This window comes from Abrus precatorius, unplaced genomic scaffold (genome assembly GCF_003935025.1).
Source record: "Abrus precatorius isolate BTA unplaced genomic scaffold, Abrus_2018 Scaffold10, whole genome shotgun sequence".
Classification (NCBI taxonomy): domain Eukaryota; kingdom Viridiplantae; phylum Streptophyta; class Magnoliopsida; order Fabales; family Fabaceae; genus Abrus; species Abrus precatorius.
The window spans coordinates 23,441,393-23,468,601 of NW_020874292.1; the positions used below are offsets into that span (position 1 = coordinate 23,441,393).

Genomic DNA, 27,209 nt, shown 5'->3' on the forward strand with positions numbered 1-27,209 from the left:
ACAAGACCATTTCAATGAGAGGTTTAAAATAAGATATCTTTAATCATCACCCGCCAAAAATGATATTTTGGGTTCTAGAATGACAAAAGACGGACCATATTTTCATTTAGAACTCTTCAAATCTACATATGCTCATTAATAAAATTTATATTAGATGATATATTAGAGAGATAGATATATGTTATATATGATATAATGGAAAACTGCTAAAGGAAAATTCATCTTTTGTAAAATCTTTTAGAATAAAATTATGGCCACAGGTTAACAAAGGCAACTCTAAAGATTGCTACTAACCAACTATAATAAGTCCTTGTGCTCTGCAAAGAACATATCTATTTTTAATTCTTCAACCCGAACTATGTGCTTAAAAAAATATTTCTATTAATCAATTATAAAAAGTAAAGAAGAGAGATGCTATATATGTTGCAATGGAAAATTTCTTGTGCAGACAAAGAAATTGACGAGATATTTGTGAACAATTAAAAAACAACCATGAAATTTTAACTCTAGATGCAGTAAATAATCAAATAATGATAAACAGTGGCGAACACAAAAAACTCTCAACTAGGGAGCCAAATCAGCTTATGGATTGAGTTTAGCAGAGACAAATACCTTTCACCCAAGACCCAATGCTTTTGAAATCACCCTCGTTTCCAATTGGTAAAATAAATTAGGGAATTTCCTCCGAAGGTTGAATCAACTACGGGAATGAAAACCCAAACCCTGAAAACAGACATCCTACTTAAAATTGAGAAACCTCTCATTTTGCAGCACGGGAATCAGGAGAGGGTCATCCCAACCACAAGCATTAGAAGCAGACAGTTAATGTCTAGTTGCAATGATGGTGGCAGTGGCAAAATTGCATCGAATTGAACATCACGATTGATAATATACACAGTTGTTCACATCTGTGCATAGTCACTGCCTGAGAATGGTATTGACAGTCACTCTTGCAGGAGAAAGGTCACCTAAAATTTCTGCCCTTCTTGTAGTGTGTATGTCTGGACCCCTTTCACTCCACAGAACCAGATAAAAATAATCCCACACATCCGATAAAAGTAACCACATAATAGTGCTAAAAATATTCCATTTGATTATAAATTAACTAAACTCTTGTATGTCAAATTAATCAATGGCTAATTCTAGCTCAAAATACAGCAGGAATGTTGAAGGATGATAGAAAAACTAGGGGAGAAGAAACAAATGCATTGTCCACATGTAAGTGCATTTACAATTTTGAAGTCGATGTAATATGGACATATACAGTCTTTCAGAAACCAAGGTTGTCAAAATTGAAAACCTACCAAGGATCACAGGGTTGGAGGATGCATAAATTGTGTGCTAGCAACATAGATTGTAAGATACCACGTAAAATATGAATTCAAGCGTATACGTGCATATTCGTGCATATACAACAACAGAGATATGAAAAATAACCTTTAAGTCAATACGAACATTTAACTAAACTTAGAAATGAAAGTATATAAGGTCTCATATAACTCTCAAGTCACAAAACCACAAATTAAGCTCAAGTTGTTCGTTAACTCCGAATATAAAAGACATAATCTGACAGCACAAAGAACTCACACCAAGAGAAAACAGCCCAACTCTAGATATCTACAGCAAATCATTCAAACCATGATCATCATCTTCATATGATCCTCATCTCCATCATTATCCACAGCATCTAGAGGGGCACCAACAAAACCACTAGCATCGTCTTCAACTTGAATCAAGTCATCTTCATTAGGAGCACCAATTATATGAAATGTTTATTATAATTGAGATAACTGATATAGAACATTTCTAGCATTTTCAAATTGCATTTTGAGCTCTTGGTTCGACATTGGCTGAAAGTGATTGTAAAATAAAAAATCCCAAGAAATTACCAATTACCATTATCCCAAAACAAGGCAAACTCCTTATAAATTTTAGTTCATATTCATTTGATGGTCATGTAACGATAATTCCAAAATATGCACAATTATTTTTACGCAAGATCAGAAACATTTGTGGATTGACAGGGATAAATTTAGTTTCACAACAGGACAAGTGAAATACTTGATCAATCAGTTGCCTCTTGAGAATTATTTTTACTGTTCAGACAAGTAAAATAAAATGCAATTTCTTAACATATATACCCAAATAGCTTCATCCGGATCTACATATCAATTGCACTTTACAAGTAAAGCATAAGCTAAATCCAGAGAATTTGTAGATTCTAAATACTGAAATGAGAAGATGATTCTTCAAACTCAATTGCAACATTAGTTTATGTGATTCCAAAATCTATAAACAAATAAAACATCCAACTGTTATTCACCCAAACCCACAGACACAAATGTATACCTTCTGATCAATTTTGCAGGTTACAAAAATCTTCAAACTTGATACACTAACAACTACACAGTCAATGTCATTCCCTTCAGCTCAAAACTACATGTAAAACTATCAAAAGTTCGATTATCGCAGGAATAACACCGCAGTGAGCTATAGTTAAGAACTTACGAATAATCGGGTACCATTCCCAAAATAACAAATAACGGAAGATGCCCCATTTTTTGTGTAATTGAACGCAGGGAAAGGTAATTCACGTAGACAGAATGTATTTCTAAAATACCGATTTGAAAAGAGAACACTGAGATCCGATTTTTACAGGGTAAATTGAAAGCCAAATAAGAAATTTTTTTAAAAAATAAAATAAAATAAAATTAAAGAGAGAGAAAGAGAGGGAAGTTAATCGTACTTCTCTCTCCAAGAGTAAACAAGGAAGAAAACCCAGGAAAGTGCCAAGAGAAGATCACCGACGGTTTGGCGAAGCCAATCCCAGGCAAGATCTTCAACTTTCCGTTCGAAGTAGATCCTCCACATGGCCATGAAGACGTGGAGGAGGGTGCAACCCTTAGCAAAGAAGGCCTGAAAATCACGGTCTCTGACGAAGGAAACCATGAATAGAAGGAAACCGATAGCAACGAGGAGTAAGCCGGAGAAGGAATCGGAGGTCTTGATCAGAAGCTGGTCGTGCGGCGTGGATCCAAGAAGCTTGGTGGCCGTCTGCACCCCATGGCCAAAAGTGTAGACCTCCTTCATGTAGAACATCATCAGTGCTCCACTCGTCATCGCAATCACCGAGTGCAGTATGCAGATCACGAAAAACGCCGACGACGATCCCATTTCATACCTCTGTAAACCCTAACCCTCACACTTCATCCTTCGGGGAAAACACCAGAAAAATAACACACCATTCGCACTCACCCATTATGAAAACTCATATATTTAATTAATTACACCAGTAAATTAATTAAGCCAAAGATTCGAAAACGAAAATGCTCCTCTAGTGACGTAAGTGAGAGAGATTCTAGGATAAGGATCCGGTGGAACCCTCCTCACACGTGGCACGATTCTCCCAATGCCGACATTGCAGATTCTCTCTCATATCACCTCTGCCAACTCGACTCGGCACGCAAACAGATAAAGACATGCCTGTCTATTCTCCTTCACTCCACACGTACGTTCTTTCATGCCATTTCAAATTATTTCTCAATTTATTCAGAAAATTTTAATATGTACCGTTTCACAAATTACTGAACCCAGTTTAAAAATTATATTTAATACTGGAAGTAGCCAAACGAGTTACCTAAAAAGGTTGATTTTTTACATGTTTTATGAATTTAATTCGTATCAGATTTACTAAAAAGTCCAGATTTTATTCAGAATTCCAAGTAAAATCACTGACAAAACGAGGAAACAAATAATTTCTCGTCGCTTTATTAGACTATGATGGAGTAAAATTGAGAGGAACTACACTTCTTTCCTATGATAATGGAACAACAGTGGGTTATCACATCTGAGGAATTTGGTGGCAAGTGACAACCCTTGCGATATAATTATTGAGGATTTTACTCTATATACAACAAAAAAATTAATAGCGTTGAACAAATTGCAGAAAGTAAAAAGAATGAGAGCTTCTATGTGGAAAAAATACAACACTCAGCTTCAACGTTTTCCTCCAGCTCTGCTCTGAAATTTGATTTGTGTAGGTGGAATGCCAAAACAAAAGAAATCATCATATAATCACCCAAACAAAATTTTTTAATTTGCTTCAATGTTTGTGTCCCTACTTCCAGCCACGACTTTGCGGTGCTGCCTTGAACCCGGTCTCTTGTCTCTTCCACGCCTTCCAGGGCCTTTCCTAATTGTTGGAATTACAACCTTTTCCAGCAAAGTTTCGAGTTTAAGCAATGTGGGAGGAGAAGGTGGCGGTGGTGAACTGAGAGTAACAGTCACCGGAGCAGCCATGCGCTCTAATAAATCCCTATGATATTTCTGTGAGCAAGAAAAAAAGTATTTTAATTACAGTTTAGTGAGGGTGTGTAACCATGAAACCAAATGCCAATGTAGTATAAAGTTGGTTTCATTTTCAAGAAATATGCTTTCATTTTGTTTTTGGTTTCCAAATTTTGTGAAGTAAAAAGTGACAATAACATATGTTGTATTAATCATATTATATCTGTAAGAAGCCAAAAATTGACATATTATCCTCAACCCTTAAAGCCAAGAATAAGAAACTAAAAGTGATAAATTTTTAATGAAAAAGAAAGCATTTATCACATTGAAAATTAAAAAAGTGTAATAAATATTATGTTTTAAAAAATATATATTTCTAGATACTTAAACTCAGTTCCTAAAGTTAAAAAAACCGATAAAAATAATTACCTGAACTACAAAGTTGCGTCTTTCACAATCCAAGAACATGAGAAAATGAAAATCCACCCTCGACAAAAGTTTATCCCTGACAGTTGAGAAACTGATCTGGTCCCTAGGGGTAAATCGGTCAACTTCGTTGAACCAAAGACAAGTAAAGAGGTTGCTAATAGGAACATGTTCTCGTACTATTACACATCCTTCAGGAACATCTGCAATTTAGGAAGCCATCAAGGTTGAGAAATATAGTGAAAAAGAATGAAGAATGTGCATCTCATCCTACAAGGAAAGAGGATATTTAGCTTACCACTTATAAGAGGAAGTTTGGCCTCTGTATATGGAGTCAGTCCCTCATTCTTGTAAAACTCAATCTGAAAGTCAATGGAGGTGTTATCATACTTTCCAGCAACTTTATTTGCCTCGGCCTCAACAAATACGTCAAAGCGTCTGTAATGTTTGGATATGGCAAAAGTTGCATTCTTCCTCCACAAAAACCTAAACAAGGATCAGAGTAATTCAGGTGCCAAAGGATTCCACCAAGGCGAGTAAAATAAAGCTAGTACAAAGTCAACATAGGTATGAATATATGAAAATCCAATAATAACTCAAACTTGATTTTCATGTAAGATACAGTATACGTGAAGTCTTGATCAAGCAGTCAGTTGGATAGCCACCCAAAATGGAAAGCAAAACTTGACATAGAGCAGGAGGATGAGAAAGATCTATAAAGTCAATAGCAAAACAAACATACATGGCAGTGAACATACAACAGAAGGGGAAAATATGAAAAAGAAAGCAACAGAAGAAGCTGCTGACTATTAAATTTTACAGCCTCCAAATAATAGTTCTAATATGCTGAGGTAGGCACTTGGCAAGATGCCAAGATCCTAGTACTTCAAACCCGAAACATTAAAGCTATAATCCTTAAAAATATGTCCTAGAGGGTAAGTTCTTACAAGGTGAAAACTCAATTTATCTAGCTCCTGATAAGTACTAAAGTTGGTGAAATAGCACTTTATAATAAGAACAAGATATCAATATTTTTTTTATCCAATCTTTTAAACAGCATGTATTGATGACCTAGCAAGAAGTATTGGCCTTCTAGTCTTTCGATGAGCTTAGTTTTTCAGCCCAGAAGGGGATTTCTAGATTGAGCAGTCTACATGGTGTTTTAATGCCTGGAAGTTAAGGAAGACTGCAAATGACTCAAACATGGTTCGGTAGCAGCTCAATTGAGTTACTGTTCCTTTATGGGGGATAAACTGAAACCAGGACCAGGATAAGGTTCATTAAGTTTCTTATTTAAGTCATCTTCAGTTTCCATTGCTATGCTGTAACAGGCAAATCCACATCTTGAGTTTTGGCAACCATATTAAAGGAAACAAACTCTATTGTTAGACCAGTTAATAGTTATCTTCATTAAAACCCATACCTACAGGCTATAACAACCACCTCAACAAAAGACAAATATAGAAGCATTTTGTGCTCTAGAGATTAAGAGGCCCCCTGTGTGGGAAAGAAATCACATAGCTGGACATCCAGAATTTTCAAAGCCATGTTATGACAAAGAACCAGAAAGATATTTAAGGAGCAACAACTACATAATACAATATAGTGCAATAGTGAAACTGAACAATACACAAAAACTTCTAGGTAAAACCAAGAGGCATAATACTAGGTACTAGCATATATCAAGGCTTGCATCCCCTAGTGTATATGTGGTAGTAAGTTGTGTCATTAAGGCTGAACTAGAAAACATTATGATTCAATTCCACATTAGCAGTGTATTGCATCTTTATAGAGCAGAATTAAATAGATAAGTGAACCTCGTATAAGATGGTGCACAAATGTAGGACTGAGATTAGATATTTACATGATTTTCATATGTAAAATGAATTGTTATATAGTATCAAAGAGCAACACAGAAATATACCTTTCAAGGATTTGATATGGATCAACGACAAGCTCAAGCTTTCCATCAAGCCATATAGAGTAGCGAGCATTTGGAACCATTCTATGCAACAGAAGCTTTGGAATCTGTAGAAAAGTCAGTTAACTTATTATAAGTACTTAAAAGTGCTACTTCATGATCCAGAAAATAAAACAGTATTTGAGTGAGATATTTTTGTTATTCTAATTCATACCCAAAAACCCAAATTATATAATAAAAAGAATCAGCATAATGCTCAGACAAGAGGATCTACAGTTAATTCGGGGTCTATTGATACAGCTTTCATTTATATTTTTATTTTCCTTTCCTTTCCCTTCCCTTCCCTTCCCTTCCTGTGTACAAGGGTCGTTCAGTATGGCACAAAATCCTTGAACGTAGATTAGAAAGATGAAATCAAAACCAGCAATAGTAGTTTTCCATAGCAACAATCAGATCACAAAAGAAAAAGCACAATTATTTTAAACATCAGCAACAAATATGACTAACAACGAATATGCTAATTTCAGTTCACAGTCATGATGGTACTTGTTGAAATATAATTCTGACCTTCCCTGTGCGTCTTGCATCTGTGTAAGGAAGATTACGAGCAACAATAATTCTCCACAAACCAATCTTCTTGCTGGTTCCCAACCTGCCAGAGCTCCTCAAATATTTCTCTGTTTCTTCATCTACAAACATAAGGAAGCATACAGTCTGCTTTGAATACTCGCATATATTTGTTGGCTCATTTATCACGTCAAAATTCCCTGAACAGATTTAATTCATCAGCAATATACCAGATTAAACATCTAAAATGAAAGCAAAAACCAAATCACACAGACCAAATATAGCTGATGCAACAACTATGCCATGACACTGCTCCATTTCGAGAAGGTCATCTTCATCCATATTAAATCCTGTGTTGCGGCCAGGTTTAGTTCCTCTTACAAATCTGAATGATGTACACATGCATCATTGTAGATGCAGAATGGACAGATGCGAGTAAAAAGGATAGGAGAAATACCCTTTATTAGTGGGACAAACAAATTATAACCACAAAGAATATTCTTCAGAACTTATAGATATGCAGAAGGGAAACATCCAACAAAACCCAAAACATACCCACAGTGCACACTCATTGACTCTCGTATATCAAAAGATTCATTTCTCTGCCTCAAAGTAGGATATCCACCAAAGTCTGAACCACCAAATTCTCCATCCCTGCTGAGAGTTTCCTCATAGATATATGTCAAATTCTTAAGTACTGGAGAAGGTGATGGAAACTTTGGCATGAGTGCGATGGCTTCATCCACAGGAAGGTAACATACTGGGCAAGCTGAAACACAAACAAGCAAAAATATTCAGGAGTAATACCATTAACATTAAGTAACCAAAAATATTCATATGCCTTCCATATCCTCATGAACTACCCTAACTTGAAAAACTGACAGATATCTGTAGAAACAAAATAAGTAAAACTAGAACTTACGCCGTGGCCCTGTACGCTTTTTATCTGCTGGTGGCGGAGGAAGTGTGAAACTATTACATGGATGACCAGGAGAAAGAGTGTAACCAAGAAAATAGCTAGGGGGAGGAGGAGGTAGTACCAAACTTGTAGTGAATCCCATCATATTTGCGGTAGAGATCACAGATGGAGAATCACTTATAGACACACTTTCATTAACACTAATGTTATTATGCACACTGTTCCCCTCCTGTGAATCTTCACCTGAAAGCAAACCATTTCACGAAAATTGAAAGTACAAATCATGAGAATCAGAAAACAAGATTTATCCCTCCACTCTCAACAAGGCACATGGCATGCACTCCTAATATTGATGGTTAACCGAATAAATCCTATAACCAATCAAACCTAAGTCTCCCATGCAACTTGATAAAGTAACAGAATCCCCCAAAAGCACCACCACAATCACATTGCAGTTACATAATTAAAACTAAAAAGTTAAAACACATTAAGAAAAGACAGTGAGAGAAATTGAGAAACCTTTTCCAACGTACAAAACCCAGACGAAAACAGCAGCTGAGATGATACAGAGAAAGAGCATTCCAACCTTCTTTCTGCCAGCAAACTTGCAGATCCAAAGGAATAACCTCTCTTTCTCCTTCAGCATCTTAGGAGGCTTGCGTGCTGTTAGAATAGGTGACACTCCATTCTGTAGCTGCTTCTCCAAACACCCATAACTCGCAGAACGAATGCCCAATGACCCACTACTCATCTTATCTCACATGCTCCTCTCAATGCCCTTCACATCCTCTCATCAATTTTAACCATTCAACACACACCACACTCCCTGCAATCCAATTCAACTTCACCAATGCCACTCTCACTTCCAACTCACCAAGGAAATTCAATTTTTCAATTTCTATCAATCACTGTTTTGAACAAAAAAAAAAAGTGGCAGAAGCAGGGCAAAATCAAATCGAACTCGTGCTTTTAGAAAAACCAAGTGAAATTCGATTATACCGCACTGAAACAAAATTTGGGTTCCAAGGAAAATTCGCCCTTTCTTCCAAACAAGGGATGCATTGAGGGTGTAGGGTTTTTAGCAGAGAAAATCCGGGTGTTGGAAGAAATCTGGGAACACAAATTTCAAGTGGTATTATATATATATATATATATATACACACACACACACACGTTGATTCTGAAAAGTGATGATCTCAGAGTAGAAATTATTTTACATGGAATATTTATATGAAGGGATTTACCAAATGTTGGGAAAAAAATATTTTTTAAAATGTGAAAATTTGTGATGGACTAGGCTATGAATATGCCCAATTTTTTGCCTCTTCAGACAGTGATGTCTTTTGCATGACATAGAAATACGGTGCAACCCCAACTCGATCCTCCGTATTTGGCAATTGGCATCTGGAAGATATGATCTATCGCCATTAATTCAATATTTATTATAAAAATGTAGAGCTTAATCCCATTTATTAAATTAAAAGCATCTCATAATAATAATTTATCATTAATAATTAATATCATAACAGAGACAGTTTGTTGAAGATCTTAACACAATGCCGCGCACTGCCTGTCTTGAAGATTGCTATATTTTCCTTTTGTATTGTAAAGAAAAAGTTTAGTTGATTTTTAAGATTAGGAGTCTTCGAAATATAAAATCTTTATCAAAGATAAAGAAGCACAATCTTTGAAAAAAAATGTATCACTTAAATTACAACCCTTGTGCTTATTTTTAACAGTCAGTTTGGATAAGGAATAAAATTAGAAGGAAAAAAAGTAGAAGAGAATAGAAATAAAGAAAAAAAAAACTTTATATTCACTTCTTTAATTGGATGAAAAATTATTATATATATAACATATATATTGTATAAAAAAGGCATTTTATTTTATTGGAAATTATTCATTGTTATTTCTTTCTCACTCTTATATTTTCTTTGCGCTTGATATGAGAGAATTATACACAAAGTTCAATGTATTTTATTTCTTTCATAACTTTCTCATACTAACAAACCATTGAAAAACACGAATTTTTTATTACTCTCCCCAGGCGTTTATTTTTGTCCTTTTAAAAACAAGATATTTTTAATATTTTTATCAAGGTCTAATTAGTACAAGATTAATCTTTAGGGTTGCAATTAGTTACTATAATTTGGTATTTTTAGAAAGAAATGGAAATTTAATATTTGGTTTCTATTTTTAGCTTTTTATTTTGGGGTGTAGAAGGAGTTTCTTTCTAATTTTGTAAGCATGAATGTAAAATGATTTCATGTGTGTCTTTTAAACATGATTTTCAAGATCTATACACGAAGGGATAGTTAGCGCCATATTTTTGTTTTCCAATTTAAGTGCACCTATTTATTTCTAAGAATATACAGAGTAATTTTCTCATTTGGTAAAACTAATCGTCAATATTGTTGCTTCCTTATGCAGAATGGTTTCATTTTCTTTCCCTTTCCTTCAATATATCACTCATTAACAGCCTAGACACAATGAGAAAATGCAACAAAATGCTGACACAATTGGCACCACAATTCTTCCACTAACTTAAGGCGAAAATAACATCTTTATAGGCACTACTAACCCTTGTGTATAACAAAAACTTACACGGTGAAATCGGCTTAAAAACAGAATGGGCAAGCTAATCATTCAATTTGGTTTTACTCAATAACAATAGCAGCTTAAAGAATTCATGGGGTGGCGTTATACATCATCATTTATTCGGGATCATGCAAGCATTAATTTTATTTTAAAAAATATTAGCAAAATACTTTTAAAACTTAATGATCACACAACAGAAAGAGTTTTAATGAAATCTATCATATTCAAATGATGTAAAAAAATTTAGTAGGATAAAAATTTAATGCCTAAGACAATTTGACTGCAATAAGTCATACCAAGACCCTTTACTTTCCACTAAAAAAAGGTAAGACTGTAATTGTCAACCAAAAAATAATAAAATTTGTTAAGATATTTTTATTTACATCACTTGTATTTTTTATCAAAGACAATTATATTTAATAAAATAAAAAAAAATAAAATTTATTAAGATATTATTGAAAACATTTTTTAGTATACTTTAAATAATTTAATTATTATTTCTTTAAGTCATTGAAGCTATAGAAAATGGATCCAGATTCTCTTTATTTAACACAAAAATTAAACGTTAAATTTTATTTCTACTTAATAAAAAATATTCACTTAAACAAATCACTCAAGAAAACCTCTAAAATATGTTGATGGAGTGCTAGATATGGTACGTGCTCAATTGAGATGATTAGAAGATTACATATGTTTGACATTCTTTCTCTTCTCTCACTTTTTTCTTCTCCTTTCAAGGAACTTCTTTCACTATTTCATGCTTTGTTACGTCTTCCAGTTCTGAGATCCTTTATCTCTCCCTCACCTCTTTCAAAACGAGATCACTCGTTCTCAACCCAAACTTGTTGAGGTAACCCAAGTACTCATTATCCATGGACTTAAAGAAGTTGAGGAAATCAACTCTTGACGACGAGGGCGGTGCTGGTGGAGGAGAAGGTGTTGACGATCTTAGTTTCAATGGAGGATAATAATTGTAATCCTCGTTACAAAATTAATAAAAACCATTGTTGTCATATCAATAAGAATTAGGATATGGGAACCATCTCCCTAGGTGTCTATATTATGTTTGTCCTTATACAGTATTCTTTCATTAAAGATCACATATCTACCTCAAATCATCTTTTTTGTTTTCATTATCCCAAAGGTGATAGCCAAACTTATCCTCATCATAACCAATGAAAATGCACTTCTTTAATTTGGGATCAAGTTTATTTCTACCTTGAACACTAATATGCACATAAGCTACACAAATAAAAAACTTTTAAGATGTTTAAGTTTACATCCTTTCAACTTCATACATCTTTTGGTATTCTATGTTGTAATGATACTGATGGACCGTGGCTGATCAAGTAAGTTGATTTGTTGATAGCTTTTGCCCAAAGCTACTTTGGTAGGCCTGACTGTACATACATGCTTCTAGCTCTTTCTATCAATGTTTGATTCATATGCTCAGTTACACCATTGCATTGTATTTCAGGCACGATTCTCTCTATCTTAGTTCCATGCTCATAGCAAAATTTCTCAAATCTAGTGTCTTCATATTCACCACTACTGTCAGTTCTAAGTTTTTTTTTTTTTTTATCTTCAACCTTATCTCATTTTCAACCATGGCTTTCCATATCTTAAAAGCCTCGAATACTTGTAACTTGTGTTTTAAAAAATAAACTTGTAACTTCCTAGAGTGATTATCTATAAAAGTCACGAAGTATTGTTTTACACCAATGGAGGACACAAATGTTAGTCCCTAAATATCATAGTGAACAAGTACAAGTTTTTCCTTCTTTAAGGTTCACCTATTTGTTTGAAAGCTAACTATTTTTTTCTTTTCAAATATACAATCTTCACACATGTCAATTTCAACTAATTGAAGTCTTGATAATTTTTCCTTTGAGTGCATAACCTTCATCCCTTTCTCACTCATATGGCCAAGTATTTGAAGCCATAGATTAAGATTTTCATTATTTGTTGCAACTGCAAACAAATGATATCCCTCAACTATCATGTAAAGAGTTCCATTCTTATTACTGCAAGCAATCCTTATTACACCTTTTGAAATCTTTCAGTTATTACTTTGGAAGATTGTTGTATAGACTTCACTGGCTATCTGACCTATTGAGATTAATATTTTTCTCAAATCAGGAAGATGTCTGACACTTTTCAGTTTCCAAATAGACCCATTCAACTTAATCTTCACCACGCCTTTGCCAACAATATCAAAAGATTGTTGATTACCTAGGTAAATTTTTCTAAGACAGAGAATTCTCTTTACAAAGTAGCTTGAAAATATGCTCCAGAATCTAACTCCCAAGATTCTTCCTTACTTTCTAAAGAACATATTAATGCATCTTGTCCTTCTAAGGTAGCATTTGCCTCTGTTTTCGCCACTAGTTTTTGTAATGTTCGGTCTTTCCACAATTCAAATACTCGATAGTCTTCAAGTTCTAGAAATTTTGATGATCCTGAATTTGGACCTTCTATGATCTTTTCTTGGAACTTCGATGATAGTCTATTTATTCTTAATATTATAACCGTAAAAAATGGCATTTTTAAGTCAAATAAGAAAGTCTTAAAAATGTTATTTCACCTATTAAAATATGAAACCAATTATAATATATTTTAAAATTATTGCTAGCAATGCTAAAAATTATAAAAGAAATATCTTTAAAAAAATCATTTATCATCTTTTATTATTAAAATAATTATTTTAAAATAAATTAAAATATAATTTATATTCATATCTAAAAGAAGGATATTGTTGGTTTTAAAATAAGAGGATAACAAAAGTAATTTAAAAATTGTCAAACAAGCAAAGTGTAATTTATTCTTTATAAAGTATATCTAAAATTTATTTTTATTAACACTGTTTAAAAACATTCATTACACCAGAATCATTTCAAAATAAATATTTTTAATTATTAATTAATTTCATTATCTTTTTTCATCAAATTGAATATCGTAAAATCAAAATATCTAAAGGTCTATTAGAGAATGAGTTCAAGGGAATTTCTTAACTTCCTTTTTACCACAAATACTTCAACAATCATGCATATTAAACATGTACTCTAATAATCAGTTTTCCAAAATATATTTTTTTGTTTTTCTAATCAAAGATAGTCATACACTTTAATAATTTTTTTAAAATTTAATTAATTATGTTTCGTTTGTGAAAGAGAAAAAGTCTCTACAAAGATCCATTTTTTAAGGATTATTGATTTAAATATAGTGTTTTGGTTAATTAAGTACAGAAATATGGAGAGTTTTCAGCTAAATTACACATTTACACGTATATAGGAAGTCTTAAAAAACATCAATGACGATTTTTGTTGCAAAAACTGTTCTGCGTTCATCAATGCCAGGTCCCATCGATATCAAGTACTGCTCAGAAGGTTTAAAAAACGTCAATGAAACTCTTTAGGGCTGAAAATCTCAACTACAATGTCAAATTCATTCTAGGTTCAGGAAGAAAAAACACCAATAACATTTTTTTTAAGGATAGGTATCTCTGCTGCGGCGTCAAATCTATTCTAAATATTTTAAACCTATGAAAAAATGCCAACAACTAGGACTGTACAAGATCCGACCAAACTGTTTCGAGCTGTATCAAACTGAAGAACTCACCCAAACAAATCATATTTGAACGGCTTTTAAGTAAGTAAAATGAATCTTTTGCGATAAAATGGTTAAGGATTGTTGGTGGCAGATTGAAAATTGTAGAACCGTGAGAACTTGCCACTCACCGAATGTGTGTATGTTAAATTTATGCTCAAACTTAGTTTCAGTCATTAGGTTTTAGTTGAGAGATACATAATAAATTTGAACCTTTTCCTCTTTTCTTTAATTTGTGCATTGCTCTTCTCTTTGTTATCTTTTTGCTCTACTAAGGTTTGGAAAAAAAATTATATGAAATAATTTAAAACTAACTTAATATTAATTATGTTTTTTTATCTTAAAAAGGCTGTTATAAATACTTCTTTTAGCAAAATAAGATTTTGTTTTCAAGTTTTTAATAAGGCCCAATATAAAGCTTAAGTGAAAGAAACAATTGTTTAACAACAACAATTTTTATTGAATTTTTTTGTAAGATCCAACATAGAACCTAACCAAACTAACCAATTAATTTATTGGACTACCCACTAGGCCCAAATATGAACTATTTAAAAAAAAAAATTGGACAAAATTGAGCCTCTTTTTAAGTGATTTAATTAACAGTGATTAGCCAGTTTCAAGCTGAAACTCACTCACTACTGATCACTCTTACTAATAACATTTTGGTTAACTTTTTGGTTATTTTGATCATGATAACATAACATTTTTATTGATATGTTATATCTTTGTTAGGACATGTTCTCATGTCAAATAAGAGACATTTAATAATACATAAAAAATCTTGAAATAGTTGATAAATATGAATAAAATTGGACCTTATAATTGAGATTGTGACATCTGGTGTGCTAATAAGCGTAGAAAGTGATTGTTAATACAATGAAACACAAGCAAGAAATGACTCTTAACAGATTTTCAACAAGATAAACATATAGGTATGGAACTATACAGTAGATGATAACTTAAAAGAGTTGATTAATATTATTTATATTAATAAAATGTATTTAATTTTCAGTATCTTGTTATATAAGAACTTCAAGTTTAAGTGTATTTAATCTAAAGAAATTATGAGAGGTTACTCACAGGAAATATATGACACTGCTTGTCATAGTTTATGAACTATTTATATTTCTTCTTTTAATAATCTTTCTCACTAATTTAAAACTAATTAAAGTTTCTGGATATGTTTTATTAGTATATATTATCACTTTATTTTAAAATTGTAAAGTTTAAGAATATTAAGATGAAAAAAGAAGATATCGGCCTATTGAATATAATAATAATTGAAATTTGTTCTTTTATAAGCTTTACAATTAAATATAATAATAATTTTTTAAAATCAATTTGTAAAAAAAAAACATAAATGGTAGACTCTTTAGTTTGATAGTTATTATTTTTATTTGTGCTTTGACTAAGTCTAATATTTTAATTATAATAATTACAAATATAGCTCTTAATTTAATTATCATGTCTCTCTTAAATCAAACTTGTGCCATTTTAAGTATTTTTTCAATTTATAAATAACTCAACTTTTAATGGTTTAGTAAATATATGTAATTTGATCTTCAACCTGACAATAATTAAATTTTACTTTCTTTCAATTAATAATGTTCATATCTTATAAAATTGAATATCAATGTATTTGAACTGCTAATAAAAAATTAGATTTTTGCATAAAGTAATAGCAATTTTATTATCATAAAATATTTCTATTATAATTTTCTATTTTAATGAATGATTGTAAGTATTATTACAAAACATAAAAAAAAATAAAAAATAAAGATCCTGGAAACATAAAACTCTTGTTTTAAAAGATTTATAAATAATTTATAAAAAAATTGTGATTGTTATAATTTTTTTATTTATTTTATAAATCTTTTAATATAATTTATCAAAATAAGGTTATCAACTTCGCACGATACCCCATATGCATGAACTGATTAGAGGAAGAGAGGCTTGATAAACAGGAAATTCAGGCGAACAATTTTTTTAATAATAGGAAATTTTTATTTATATCACTATCTTATTTACACGGTTTTATTATTTTTAGAATCTTAATTTTAAAAAATATATTTTAAAAACTAAATTTTATAAGTTATTTATAAATAACTTTTAAAGTTTAATTCTTAAAATATAATAACACATTCTTTTTTTAAAAAAATAGTATAACTAATAAAAATGGGTGGTACAAAAGTAATTTTTCTGTTTATTTTATTTTATTTTTTGCCAAGAAGTAATTTTTCTGTAAATACTGTGTTAGTGTATTGGACCAGTATTGAACTATCTAGACCCACCTTAAAATTTTAAGGCTGGATTTCAAGATGAAGCCCACTAGTTTGGTTTGGACCTGTTTCTTTTTTTTCAGATATGAATTATAGTTTCTTTCGGTTCATGAAATGTGCTGTGTATAACTTTATGAGACATCCAGAATGAAAATTAGAATAAAAGTTATAAGCAATACCATAAATATTATTTTTATTGTAATTAAAATATAAAATTTATTTCAATGCAATATTTTGACCTTTGATATTAACTTTTATGTATAAATTACTAAAATAAAACTCTAGTTTGGATTGATAACAACATTTAGTGCATATAAAAATGGTGCATTTTATATAGTTAGCAAGCTGGAGTCATTGAATGAAGATTGGACCACTCATATATTAAAATTTAAATTTTAATACCCTGTTTTTTAACTAGGTCAAACACGAATCGTAGAAAAGAAGCGCAAAATATTGACATTCTTGGACAAATTAAAAAAGTCAACGGATTATTTTATTATATAATGATTTGGGAGTTCAATGCAATGGCTTATGAGTTGATTATTTAATAGTTAGGCATAATTATATGATAGGAAGAATGTTAATTATTATTTTTAGATTGTTAGTTATATAAAATTATAGAAAAGTATTGGTAATCATTTTTAATGTAATATTAATTGGAAATTATTTGTTATTTGTAATCAAAATTTTAAGGTATTTATTGGTAAGATCTTTAATTTCAATACAAATAACTTAAAATTATTAAATGAAATTAAAACGTCTATTTAAATAAAATTTACATTAAAGCATACATCACGGTAGAAGGAATTAATTTTATATTTTTGCAAACAGACACTTGTTTGCTAAGGTAATACAAATTTATGTAAAATACACAACATGATCACAACGTTAACATGTTAATAATATTACTTTTAAAATAAAAACATGAAAGGTAATATTATATTAATGTGAATATACAACTTAAGTTAAAATATCTCAATTTCATAAATTAAATGTAAATATAATGAATATAATAAAATATTATAATTTCCCTAATTAGTATAGCATTTCCACTTATATTAATATAAATTTTAAAAATTAAAAGTATACAATTGTTTTAAAAGTACGTTCTAGGTACTGCAAAATTGGCATGAATAAAATAATTTTCCTTGGAAATTTTGAATTTCTATGAATGAAAAAAGGAACTTTTACCAATGAAGGTCAAAGAGGACGAAAAATATATATTATTTTTCTCCAAAAGAGAATGAATGCAAGAAATTGATAATAGCAGTGTGTAAGTTTGACCAAATGACGTTCGATGTTGGTCGCGTACGATTACGTTTAATTCAGAACAATTGCTCCCTTAATCATTTATCATTATTTGAAAAAAAAAAAACCTTATGCATAGAAATTTCTTAATGACAAAACAAAATCAAATTTCCCTATCTATATAAAAAAGAGTTTCATCATGAAAAAATAATATTTATACATATTTATTCTTATAAAATATCCCAAATCTTTTAAATTCATTAGGTTTTGAAAGAGTAAAACACAGTCAAATTGTGTTGTGCTAGTTGTCTTGTCAATTTGCTTTTCTTTTAATTAATTAATACCCAGATCAAGTTATTCCTACTCCAAATCAATCTAAAACAGGTTATCTATATGTTATTATATCTTAATCCCAAATAAATATTATAATTAGACAACACATGAGATTGTGTACCAAAAATGAACGAAAGCGAACCCACCGCCATGTGCTTACAAACGATTATGAATATTAAAAATAGTTTTTTTTAACGTATTTTTATTTATTTGCTACAATTTATCAAAAATTATAAATATAAGTAAAATTTATTAAATTAAAAATAACTTTTACATCACTTTTAATTAATAATAATTTATTTAAAGCAATATATATTAGAGTGTTTTCTTTTATATATATATGTCGATCGATTAGGGTATCAACGACAACGAAACAGGGAACACACCACGTGCCTTCACATTCCGTACAAGTCATTGACAAGTACAGATATTTTTGCTTGTCCTTCCCCACTATTGACTTTTTTATTTTTAGTGTGAAAATAGTTCGTTACTTTTACCATAGCTGAGTCATGTATCATAAGTTGATAGTTGATGGATTAACTATGGAACCATGCGGTAAAATTATCATATTTTTATAGATAATTTTAATTTATAACCATTTCATGAATATTAAGACTCATTTAACACCTATTTTTTTTTAAATTGTACTTTTTTTTATGCGTTGAGATAATTTTTAAGATGGGTACATGTACAAAGACAATATATATAATTTAGGTAATAAAATTGATCTAAAATACGTTTTAAATTAACTTTTTCTTTATGTATAAATGATGATGAATTGATAATATAAAATTAATTTTATTAATTTAATTATAATTATATATCATTAAAGATATTTGTGTGATGTTTTGTAAAAAGGAAATGATAGGTAGTCAAAATACTTTAATTTTCACGCACATATATATGCACGTATTTTAATAAATATTAATGATTTATTAAATAATTTTAAACCAATATAAAATTTTACAATATAATTCACAGAAATAATGTTTGATCTAATGGTTAAGTTTGGAAATGAAATTATCTAGTAAAGACTAGCAATTCCTCCTCTATGTAAATTCCTAATCATTAATTTATAATACATTTAATTAAAAATAAATAATTTCAATTTATTTTAAATTAAAACTCTCTTTCAACAGCCTCTTCTCATGAGTCATGACAATGACATTGGCATAAAGTAATCGTATATGGTTGTCTTTTAATTGATCCTGTCTACTTTCAATGATAATTACAGTCAAAAATTGATATATATTAAGTATGTATCAATAATTCAATCTTAGCAGCAGAGAGTTCAGTTTTTTTGTTCTTCTTGTCAACACAAAATATCATAATTCCTTACAAAATGGCAGGGGATGGCTTCAAATGGTTGACTAAAGAAATTTCAAATGGCCCCATAGTTTATCCAAAATACCAAGTTTTCCCACAGTCTCAAGGCTTCATCCTTCACTTGCTTGCTTTTAATTCTTTCATCTTTTCTGACACACCCCTCTCTGTTTCTTCTCTGCTTCTTCTCTGTTTCAAAAATGATCAGACACAAGCACACTTACCCTCTTCTACCATTCCTTCTTTCAATTCTCTTCCTTTTCGACCCAACATCTGCCATAGATTTTGTCTTCAACGGATTCAACTCCTCTCACGTGTCCCTCTTTGGCAATGCCACCATCGATTCACGAATTCTTACCCTCACCCATCACCAAACTTTCTCTATTGGTCGTGCCCTGTTTCGTGAAAAAATTCCCACAAAGCAACCAAAATCTTCCTACGTGTACCCTTTTTCCACCTCTTTCATCTTTTCCATGGCACCTTTCAAAGACATTCTTCCAGGGCATGGCTTAGTTTTCATCTTCACTCCAGTGACAGGCATCAATGGCACAAGTTCTGCTCAACACCTTGGTCTCTTTAACCTCACCAACAATGGAAATGCCAGCAACCATGTGTTTGGTGTTGAGTTTGATGTGTTCATGAACCAAGAGTTTGATGACATCAACGCCAACCATGTTGGGATTGACATAAACTCTCTCAAGTCCTATGTTTCCCATGATGCTGGGTATTGGAAAAACCAAGGTGACAAGTCTTTTCAGGAGTTGTCACTTAACAGTGGTGAAAATTACCAAGTTTGGATCGACTATGAAGATTCCTTGATCAATGTTACCATGGCACCGGTGGGTATGAAAAGGCCTAGTAGACCTTTATTGAATGTTTCTGTTAACTTGTCTCAAGTTTTCGAAGATGAAATGTTTGTTGGGTTTACTAGTGCTACTGGTCAATTAGTAGAAAGCCACAAGATTTTGGGTTGGAGTTTTAGCAATAAGAATTTTTCATTGAGTGATGAGCTTGTTACTATTGGGTTACCCTCTTTTGTTCTTCCAAAAGATTCAATTTTTCACTCAAAGGGGTTTGTTGCAGGATTTACAATTGGAGTTTTTTTGGTTGTTTGTTTCTTGGTTTTGTTGGCACTGTTTTTTATCCAAAGGAATCGAAGGAGAGCAAGGAAGAGAGAGGAAAAGGAGGAATGGGAATTGGAGTATTGGCCACACAGAATGGCATATGAAGAAATAGAGGCAGCAACAAAAAGGTTCTCTGAGGAAAATGTGATTGGGGTTGGTGGAAATGGGAAGGTTTACAAGGGTGTTTTAAGAGGAGGTGTAGAGATTGCTGTGAAGCACATTTCTCATGAAAATGATGGTATGCGAGAATTTCTTGCAGAAATTTCAAGTCTTGGAAGATTGAAGCAGAGAAATTTGGTGGGGTTGAGAGGATGGTGCAAAAAAGATGTTGGGAATTTCTTGTTAGTTTATGACTATATGGAAAATGGGAGCTTAGACAAGAGGGTATTTGATTGTGATGAGAGGAAGATGTTAAGTTATGAAAATAGAATAAAGATTATCAAAGATGTGGCTTTTGCGGTTTTGTATTTGCACGAGGGGTGGGAAGCCAAAGTAGTGCATAGGGACATCAAGGCCAGCAATGTCTCATTGGATAAGGATATGAATGGAAGGCTTGGAGATTTTGGGTTAGCCAGAATGCAAAGCCACGGTCAAGTTGCTAGCACCACCAAATTGGTTGGAACAGTGGGATACATGGCTCCTGAAGTGATTAGGACTGGAACAGCTTCCACTCAAACAGATGTTTACATGTTTGGGATCTTGATTTTAGAGGTCATGTGTGGAAGGAGACCTTTAGTAGAAGGTAAGCCACCTTTGGTAGAGTGGGTTTGGAACCTAATGGTACAAGGGCAGCTTGTGTGTGCACTTGATGAAAGACTAAGGGCTAAAGGAAAGTTTAATGTGCAAGAAATGGAGAGGGTACTACACTTGGGTTTGTTGTGTGCTTATCCTGAACCAAAGGCTAGGCCAACAATGAGACAAGTGGTGAATGTTTTAGAGGGGAACAATGAAGGAAAGGAATCAGAAATTGAGAATATGGATACATATTTGCTTCAACAGTTGAAATCAAGGGATTTTTTGTCTCAGTATTCTCAGTATTTTAGCTTTGCATCGCACCCTACTTTTCAAGATATTCGTCACTCTTCCTCAATGTCTCTCACTTCGTCCACATCTCTTGTTGAGGGTCGGTGAATGAATCCGTGTCATTAATGACAAAATGGGATTTATTGGTTAGCTCATGGCTGTTACAAACATTGGATTCTTTTGCTGGAAATAGTTAGATTTGGAGCTACTGGGGGCTGAGTGCGAGGCCAAAGCACATCTAGTATCTAGCAAATTCATTACCATCTTATCCGATTGGTTTGGTAAATGTGATTTTTTTACACTTTGAAATCCAATTTCATAGTAATGAATTTTTTATTGTACAGCATTTACCATATTAGCATGAATGGTAATAACGATAAATTTCAATGTTAACACTCATAAGTGTTTTTGATAAAATATGCTTGATTGCCTCTATTGTGTAAGTTTCTCTACTTTGACACAGATCTAGGCCAAACCAAAATAAATCATGCTTTTATAATTCATGACACCATTATATAAGGAATCCACCTGTTAATTTTCAAACTTCCATCATTAAAACATTTTGGCTTTTTGGTTAACGTAAGTAAACAATATTAGCACATTGATTTTTTCCACCATATAATTATAGTTAGGTGGGAAATTTGGCAACAGATGCGGAGTCTGCACCTAATAAGCAAAGGTATATGACATCACCAAGAAACCTAGTGACCATTCAACTTGGCATTTCCACTTGTAGGCTGAGAACTCAAATCACAAGAATGGAGAGATTAGTCACTGTCAACAGGGTGGTGCTTGGTGCATTAACTCGTCAATATCCATGGTCTAGTGGTTCAATACAACAGTATAGTACCCTGCTAGCTGGTTCTTGGTGCATAATTCTGAGACAGCAGTCCACCCACAAACAATTTGCTACTTTATTTTCTCCTTTTTCTAATGAAACACTAGATCAAAAATCAAAGATTACACGTTTAATGTTTTCATGGCCCACTATATCAGAAGAGCATAGTGAAACCACGGACTTAAATTATGAGATGTCAAAAATCACGCCTCATGTTATAGCTTGGTTTCCACCAAATCAAGTGGATAAGTAGTGCAGCTGCAACATACTTAGTTTTGTGTGTTGAATGGCCAAAATTTCCACACATAGTGGTCCTGTACCAGAAAAGAATAAATCTCTATCTTTTTTTATTTCCACAACTAATATTCTTTTTTTATTTTGGTAATGTATGATGGGGTGATACTTCTATGATACTTAAAAAGACTGCTAGTGGCTGAATTTAAACGATTTCGTTTACAAACTCTTACAAATCAAATGTTTATTGAGTGTTTGTGACAAAATATTGTATTAATTTGTACGATTAACACTGCTCACTAATTTTGTTCATAGAAAAAGATGAGTAAATTATTGTTTGTTCTTACGGTACAGCATTGGCTTTGTAAAGATATACACATATACTAATACAGGAGGAATAAAATAAATGAAGGTGATGTGGTCCATGTGCTTTGGTAAATAACAATCCAAACTCATTGAATTGGTATTGGTTTTGGACAAATGGAACTCAAAAAGCAGAAAGAAAAAGGTAAACAAAGGGCGGAAAAGCAATGCATCTAGACCTTAGGAATAGGGTTAACTTGGTTTTCTTAAATGCTCTTTATTTCCTTGTTATCATCAGTCCCTGCCTTTGGTATCCACCTACGCAAAATTAGTTATGCACAATGTTATATAACTAGAAGACTACGTGTTTTTTAAGTTTGCGCCGACACAAATTTTCTATCAAAATTCACCGCTGATTCATTTCTATTAATTTTTAAAAATAAAATAAACTGTAGAAATTCATCTTATTTTCTTCCTCGGAGTACAGATAACCCCATACTCCATCCCATATGCACGTATGTGTGTCATATTGAATTTATTTGACTAAGATTTGATGAATGTGACATAATATTCAATATGCATACATAAATATAAGTATATTTTAGTTAATATATATTGTTGTACCCCAATTTTAACATTTTAAAAAAAATTTGTATTATATATCGTATCGTATTTGTACCTGGGCAGCCTATCTTATCATTAAATAAAGCATTTACATTTTGATTTGTTAATTTTATTAAATATTTTAAAAAGACTACATTTTATTTTTAAAAATTAAATCTGTTTTAAGAAAGAAATAAAAATGACTCTAATTCTTTCCTAGTAAGTTTCAATACTTCCTATCTCCTTCCTTCTTTTTCCTGTGAGTGAGTGAGTGATGGTAATAGTCATAAAACAACGTTCAATTACTAATATCTTACAACGACAGCACGAAATCTACGTCACAGTTCCAATTTCATCTTTCATTTTTCTTGTCATATTATACAAATCCTAAGGGAAATATCATCAAGACGTCAGCTCTATCATCAGTCCTACATCACATGTACCTTATATACCGCTTAAATTTATTTGAAGATGCATACAAGCAACACATTTTCTCCAATACATTATCTATTATTTCTTAAAATTTATTAAAAACTACAAAAAATACAAGAGAAACATTAATTCAAGAATAAAAAAAAAAAATTAAAACCAATATAATTTTTATAGATTTTAGTAAATTTTAACTAATAATAAAGAGTATATTAAAAACTATGTTATTAACATTTCTCTTGTTTGATATGTTTATAACAAGTATGAGTATATATGTATCTTTGATAAGAATAAAAATTAAGTATTTAATTATTTATCAAAACTATGTATTTAGTGGCTTTAACATGGATGATACTCAATTATTTTTTAAGATTTTTGAAGGGAGGATTAGATTAAAATTAAAAGACTAAACCTTTTTAGTTAGTTAACTATGCATGTCATCACAAGAAAGAAACTATATTAATTTATTTAAATCCTTCACCAGCGGCCACGTTATTAACTTAACATCTAAATCATGTTTTGCTCTATTTTGAATTGTCCCACACTTTTATAGTACTAACTTAATGTCTAAAATATTTTCATTTTAAATTATTCAATTCTTCATTTACCTCATAATCATATACCCAAGGTCTTAAATATGATCCTTGAAACTGGATGACATTTTTTGAGCTGAAATTTTTTTTTGAGAAAAAATCGTTTTTTAGCTACATGTTAATCAACTTTCGTTACTCAGTTACATAACATTTTTTTTTGTGAAGTTTTTGTAAAAACTTGTTAGCTATTGTACTTGACAAATGTACGTGTGCACTATGGAGCAGTGCCTTTTATGAGACTATATTTTTTCTGCATAATGAGAACCGGTTCAATTGCTTCCAAATTGTTTAGCTGAATTTTAATTGTTAAACAAGAGGATGAAAAAAAAACATGTTCCTCTTGCATACAATTTCAATGGTGCTGTAAACCTGCTGCTCAAGCGCATTCATGCACAATGTACCTATTCTGTTTGCATTCTCCGTAAAATCCTTAGCATCATTTACCATGCCAAGTGCCAATGTTTCTCCAACTAAGGTTGCTGAGACAGAACACTAACCCCTATATATTTATATCCCATCAAGCTTCTTTGCCTTCCAATATTTTCCAAATGTATGCTATTTCACTTTATCACTTCTCAAATTTAGCTAACTAAATTCTTCCATATATTTGCTTTTATATTTTCCTATTTCTTTCTTGAATCAACATAGTTTATTGTGACATATAATTCTTCCCCCATGTCAAAAGAAAGTGAGGAATTTTCTACAGAGATTGTTCAAAGGGGTGTTGAAAACTCTGGCCCAAATGCTGGTTCTCTTTCTTTCTCTGTGAGAGTAAGGCCTAGACTGCCAGATTTCCTTAGTTCAGTTAATCTAAAATATGTGAAATTGGGTTATGGTTACCTCATCAGCCATCGGTTGTACTTGTTGCTGGCCCCACCTCTACTTGCAGCCTTGATTACTCATATTGGAAAGTTCACTTGGGAAGACCTTTGTGAGAAATATAACCTCATTGAGGCTCTATTTATAACAGCACTTTTGAGTTTAATGTTATATCTTTATATTGATTTGACACCACGGTCCATTTATTTGCTTGATTTTTCATGTTTTCGCCCTCCAAATGAATATAAGGTAAATGACAAACTTCTTGTTCACTAGTTCTCATTCTTCAAGTCACTCACCAATTAGTGGCTATGTATATTCAATGCTTTTGCATATATTTAATGCAACTATTTAATGCAGATCTCTAAGGCAGAGTTCGTTGAATTAGCAAAAAAGTCTGGGAATTTCAATGATGCTGCCATTGAGTTTCAAGCACGAGTTCTCAAGAAATCTGGCATAGGCGATGAGACTTACATGCCAAAAGGAGTTTTTCGCCCTGGTCAAAGAACCTCACTGAATGACGGAAGAGAAGAGGTGTCAATGGTGATGTTTGGTGCAGTTAAGGACCTTCTTGCTGCCACAAAAGTAAAACCAAAGGATATCAAAATCCTCATAGTAAACTGTGGAATACTAAACACCACCCCATCACTCTCATCAATGATAATCAACCATTTCAAGCTTAGGCATGACATTCACAGCTTTAACCTTGGTGGGATGGGTTGTGCTGCTGGAATCACAGCCATTGATCTTGCCAAAGACCTTCTTGATGCCTATCCAAGAACTTATGCACTTGTAGTTAACACAGAAGCTGTGAGCCACACATGGTATGGTGGCAATGACATTGACTTGCTACTTCCCAATTGCTTCTTCAGAATGGGTGCTGCAGCCATCATGCTGTCAAATTTCCACCTAGATAGGTGGCGCGCCAAGTATGAAATCAAACAGGTATCTTTCTCTATCAAATTGGACTCTTCTAAAGTGATGAAATGTGTATATTAAGAAAGTAAAAATATATTTTTATTTGATTTATTAATAAATACTTTAATTTAAATAAAAACTAGACAGAACTTCACTTTCTCACTTGAGACATTTAGCTATGTCATCCCTCCCTTTTGTTTAATTTCCAATGAGATCAATTTTAGGATATATATCTTATTGCATTGAGCTATGACCAATGCATGTTGCAGCTGGTCCGAACTCACATAGGAATGGACAATAGAAGCTACAAAAGCATACATCAAAAGGAAGATAGTGAAGGGAGAAAAGGACTTGCAGTGAGCAAAGATGTGATTGAGGTTGGAGGCCATGCGCTAAAGGCCAATATTACCACACTAGGCCCACTAGTGCTACCAGTTTCAGAACAACTTCACTTCTTCACCAATTTGATCTTCAAGAAAAGGAAAACAAAGCCATACATTCCTGATTACAAGCTGGCATTTGAGCACATGTGTTTCCTGGCAACAAGCAAGAAAGTGCTGGATGAGATTCAGAAGAATTTGGAGCTCACAGAGGAGTACATGGAAGCATCAAGGAAGACATTGAAAAGATTTGGTAACACATCTAGCAGCAGCATATGGTATGAACTGGCATACCTTGAGTTGAACTCAAGGATTAAAAGGGGTGATCGAATATGCCAAATAGCTTTTGGATCTGGATTCATGTGCAACAGTGTTGTTTGGAAGGCCCTCAGGAATAATGGGAGTCCCAAGCAAAGTCCTTGGATTGAGGATGAGTGA

General features: G+C 32.1%; 4 protein-coding genes across 5 annotated transcripts; 2 read left to right on the forward strand and 2 right to left on the reverse strand.

The window, feature by feature from the left end:
• Positions 1-1,998: 1,998 nt before the first annotated feature.
• Positions 1,999-3,234, reverse strand: LOC113852575. Its single transcript, XM_027482886.1, has 2 exons — positions 2,747-3,234; positions 1,999-2,611 (listed from the first exon to the last, which is right to left on the reverse strand). The coding sequence occupies exons 1-2, from the start codon at positions 3,172-3,174 to the stop codon at positions 2,497-2,499; spliced, it is 543 nt and encodes a 180-aa protein (XP_027338687.1). The 5' UTR covers positions 3,175-3,234; the 3' UTR covers positions 1,999-2,496.
• Positions 3,235-3,749: 515 nt separating this feature from the next.
• On the reverse strand, positions 3,750-9,247 carry LOC113874184. Of its 2 annotated transcripts, none has more exons than XM_027512410.1 (9): positions 8,640-9,247; positions 8,124-8,363; positions 7,757-7,970; positions 7,477-7,586; positions 7,202-7,401; positions 6,638-6,741; positions 5,012-5,199; positions 4,717-4,916; positions 3,750-4,326 (listed from the first exon to the last, which is right to left on the reverse strand). In XM_027512410.1, exons 1-9 carry the CDS (start codon positions 8,869-8,871, stop codon positions 4,093-4,095), a joined length of 1,722 nt encoding a protein of 573 aa, XP_027368211.1. In that variant the 5' UTR covers positions 8,872-9,247; the 3' UTR covers positions 3,750-4,092. The 2 variants fall into 2 exon arrangements, with proteins under 2 accessions (XP_027368211.1, XP_027368217.1); XM_027512416.1 differs by having other exon boundaries at positions 3,790-4,326; positions 4,717-4,904; positions 8,640-9,225.
• A 10,331-nt stretch (positions 9,248-19,578) lies between these two features.
• On the forward strand, positions 19,579-22,979 carry LOC113852965 (L-type lectin-domain containing receptor kinase VII.1-like). Its single transcript, XM_027483388.1, has one exon. The coding sequence runs from the start codon at positions 19,708-19,710 to the stop codon at positions 21,760-21,762; it is 2,055 nt and encodes a 684-aa protein (XP_027339189.1). The 5' UTR covers positions 19,579-19,707; the 3' UTR covers positions 21,763-22,979.
• Positions 22,980-25,329: 2,350 nt separating this feature from the next.
• LOC113853143 (3-ketoacyl-CoA synthase 15) lies at positions 25,330-27,209 on the forward strand. Its single transcript, XM_027483617.1, has 3 exons — positions 25,330-25,722; positions 25,834-26,418; positions 26,661-27,209. The coding sequence occupies exons 1-3, from the start codon at positions 25,330-25,332 to the stop codon at positions 27,207-27,209; spliced, it is 1,527 nt and encodes a 508-aa protein (XP_027339418.1).

Excerpts from the sequence above, each read along its gene's own strand:
- LOC113852575 (XM_027482886.1), bottom strand. The coding sequence starts at position 3,174 with ATGGGATCGTCGTCGGCGTTTTTCGTGATCTGCATACTGCACTCGGTG. Across the intron at positions 2,612-2,746 it reads GTTTACTCTTGGAGAGAGAA|AAATACATTCTGTCTACGTG; the intron begins GTACGATTAACT and ends TCGGTATTTTAG.
- LOC113874184 (XM_027512410.1), bottom strand. The coding sequence starts at position 8,871 with ATGAGTAGTGGGTCATTGGGCATTCGTTCTGCGAGTTATGGGTGTTTG. Across the intron at positions 8,364-8,639 it reads GGTTTTGTACGTTGGAAAAG|GTGAAGATTCACAGGAGGGG; the intron begins GTTTCTCAATTT and ends GTTTGCTTTCAG. Across the intron at positions 4,327-4,716 it reads GACGCAACTTTGTAGTTCAG|AAATATCATAGGGATTTATT; the intron begins GTAATTATTTTT and ends TCTTGCTCACAG.
- LOC113852965 (XM_027483388.1), top strand. The coding sequence starts at position 19,708 with ATGATCAGACACAAGCACACTTACCCTCTTCTACCATTCCTTCTTTCA.
- LOC113853143 (XM_027483617.1), top strand. The coding sequence starts at position 25,330 with ATGTCAAAAGAAAGTGAGGAATTTTCTACAGAGATTGTTCAAAGGGGT. Across the intron at positions 25,723-25,833 it reads GCCCTCCAAATGAATATAAG|ATCTCTAAGGCAGAGTTCGT; the intron begins GTAAATGACAAA and ends TATTTAATGCAG. Across the intron at positions 26,419-26,660 it reads CCAAGTATGAAATCAAACAG|CTGGTCCGAACTCACATAGG; the intron begins GTATCTTTCTCT and ends TGCATGTTGCAG.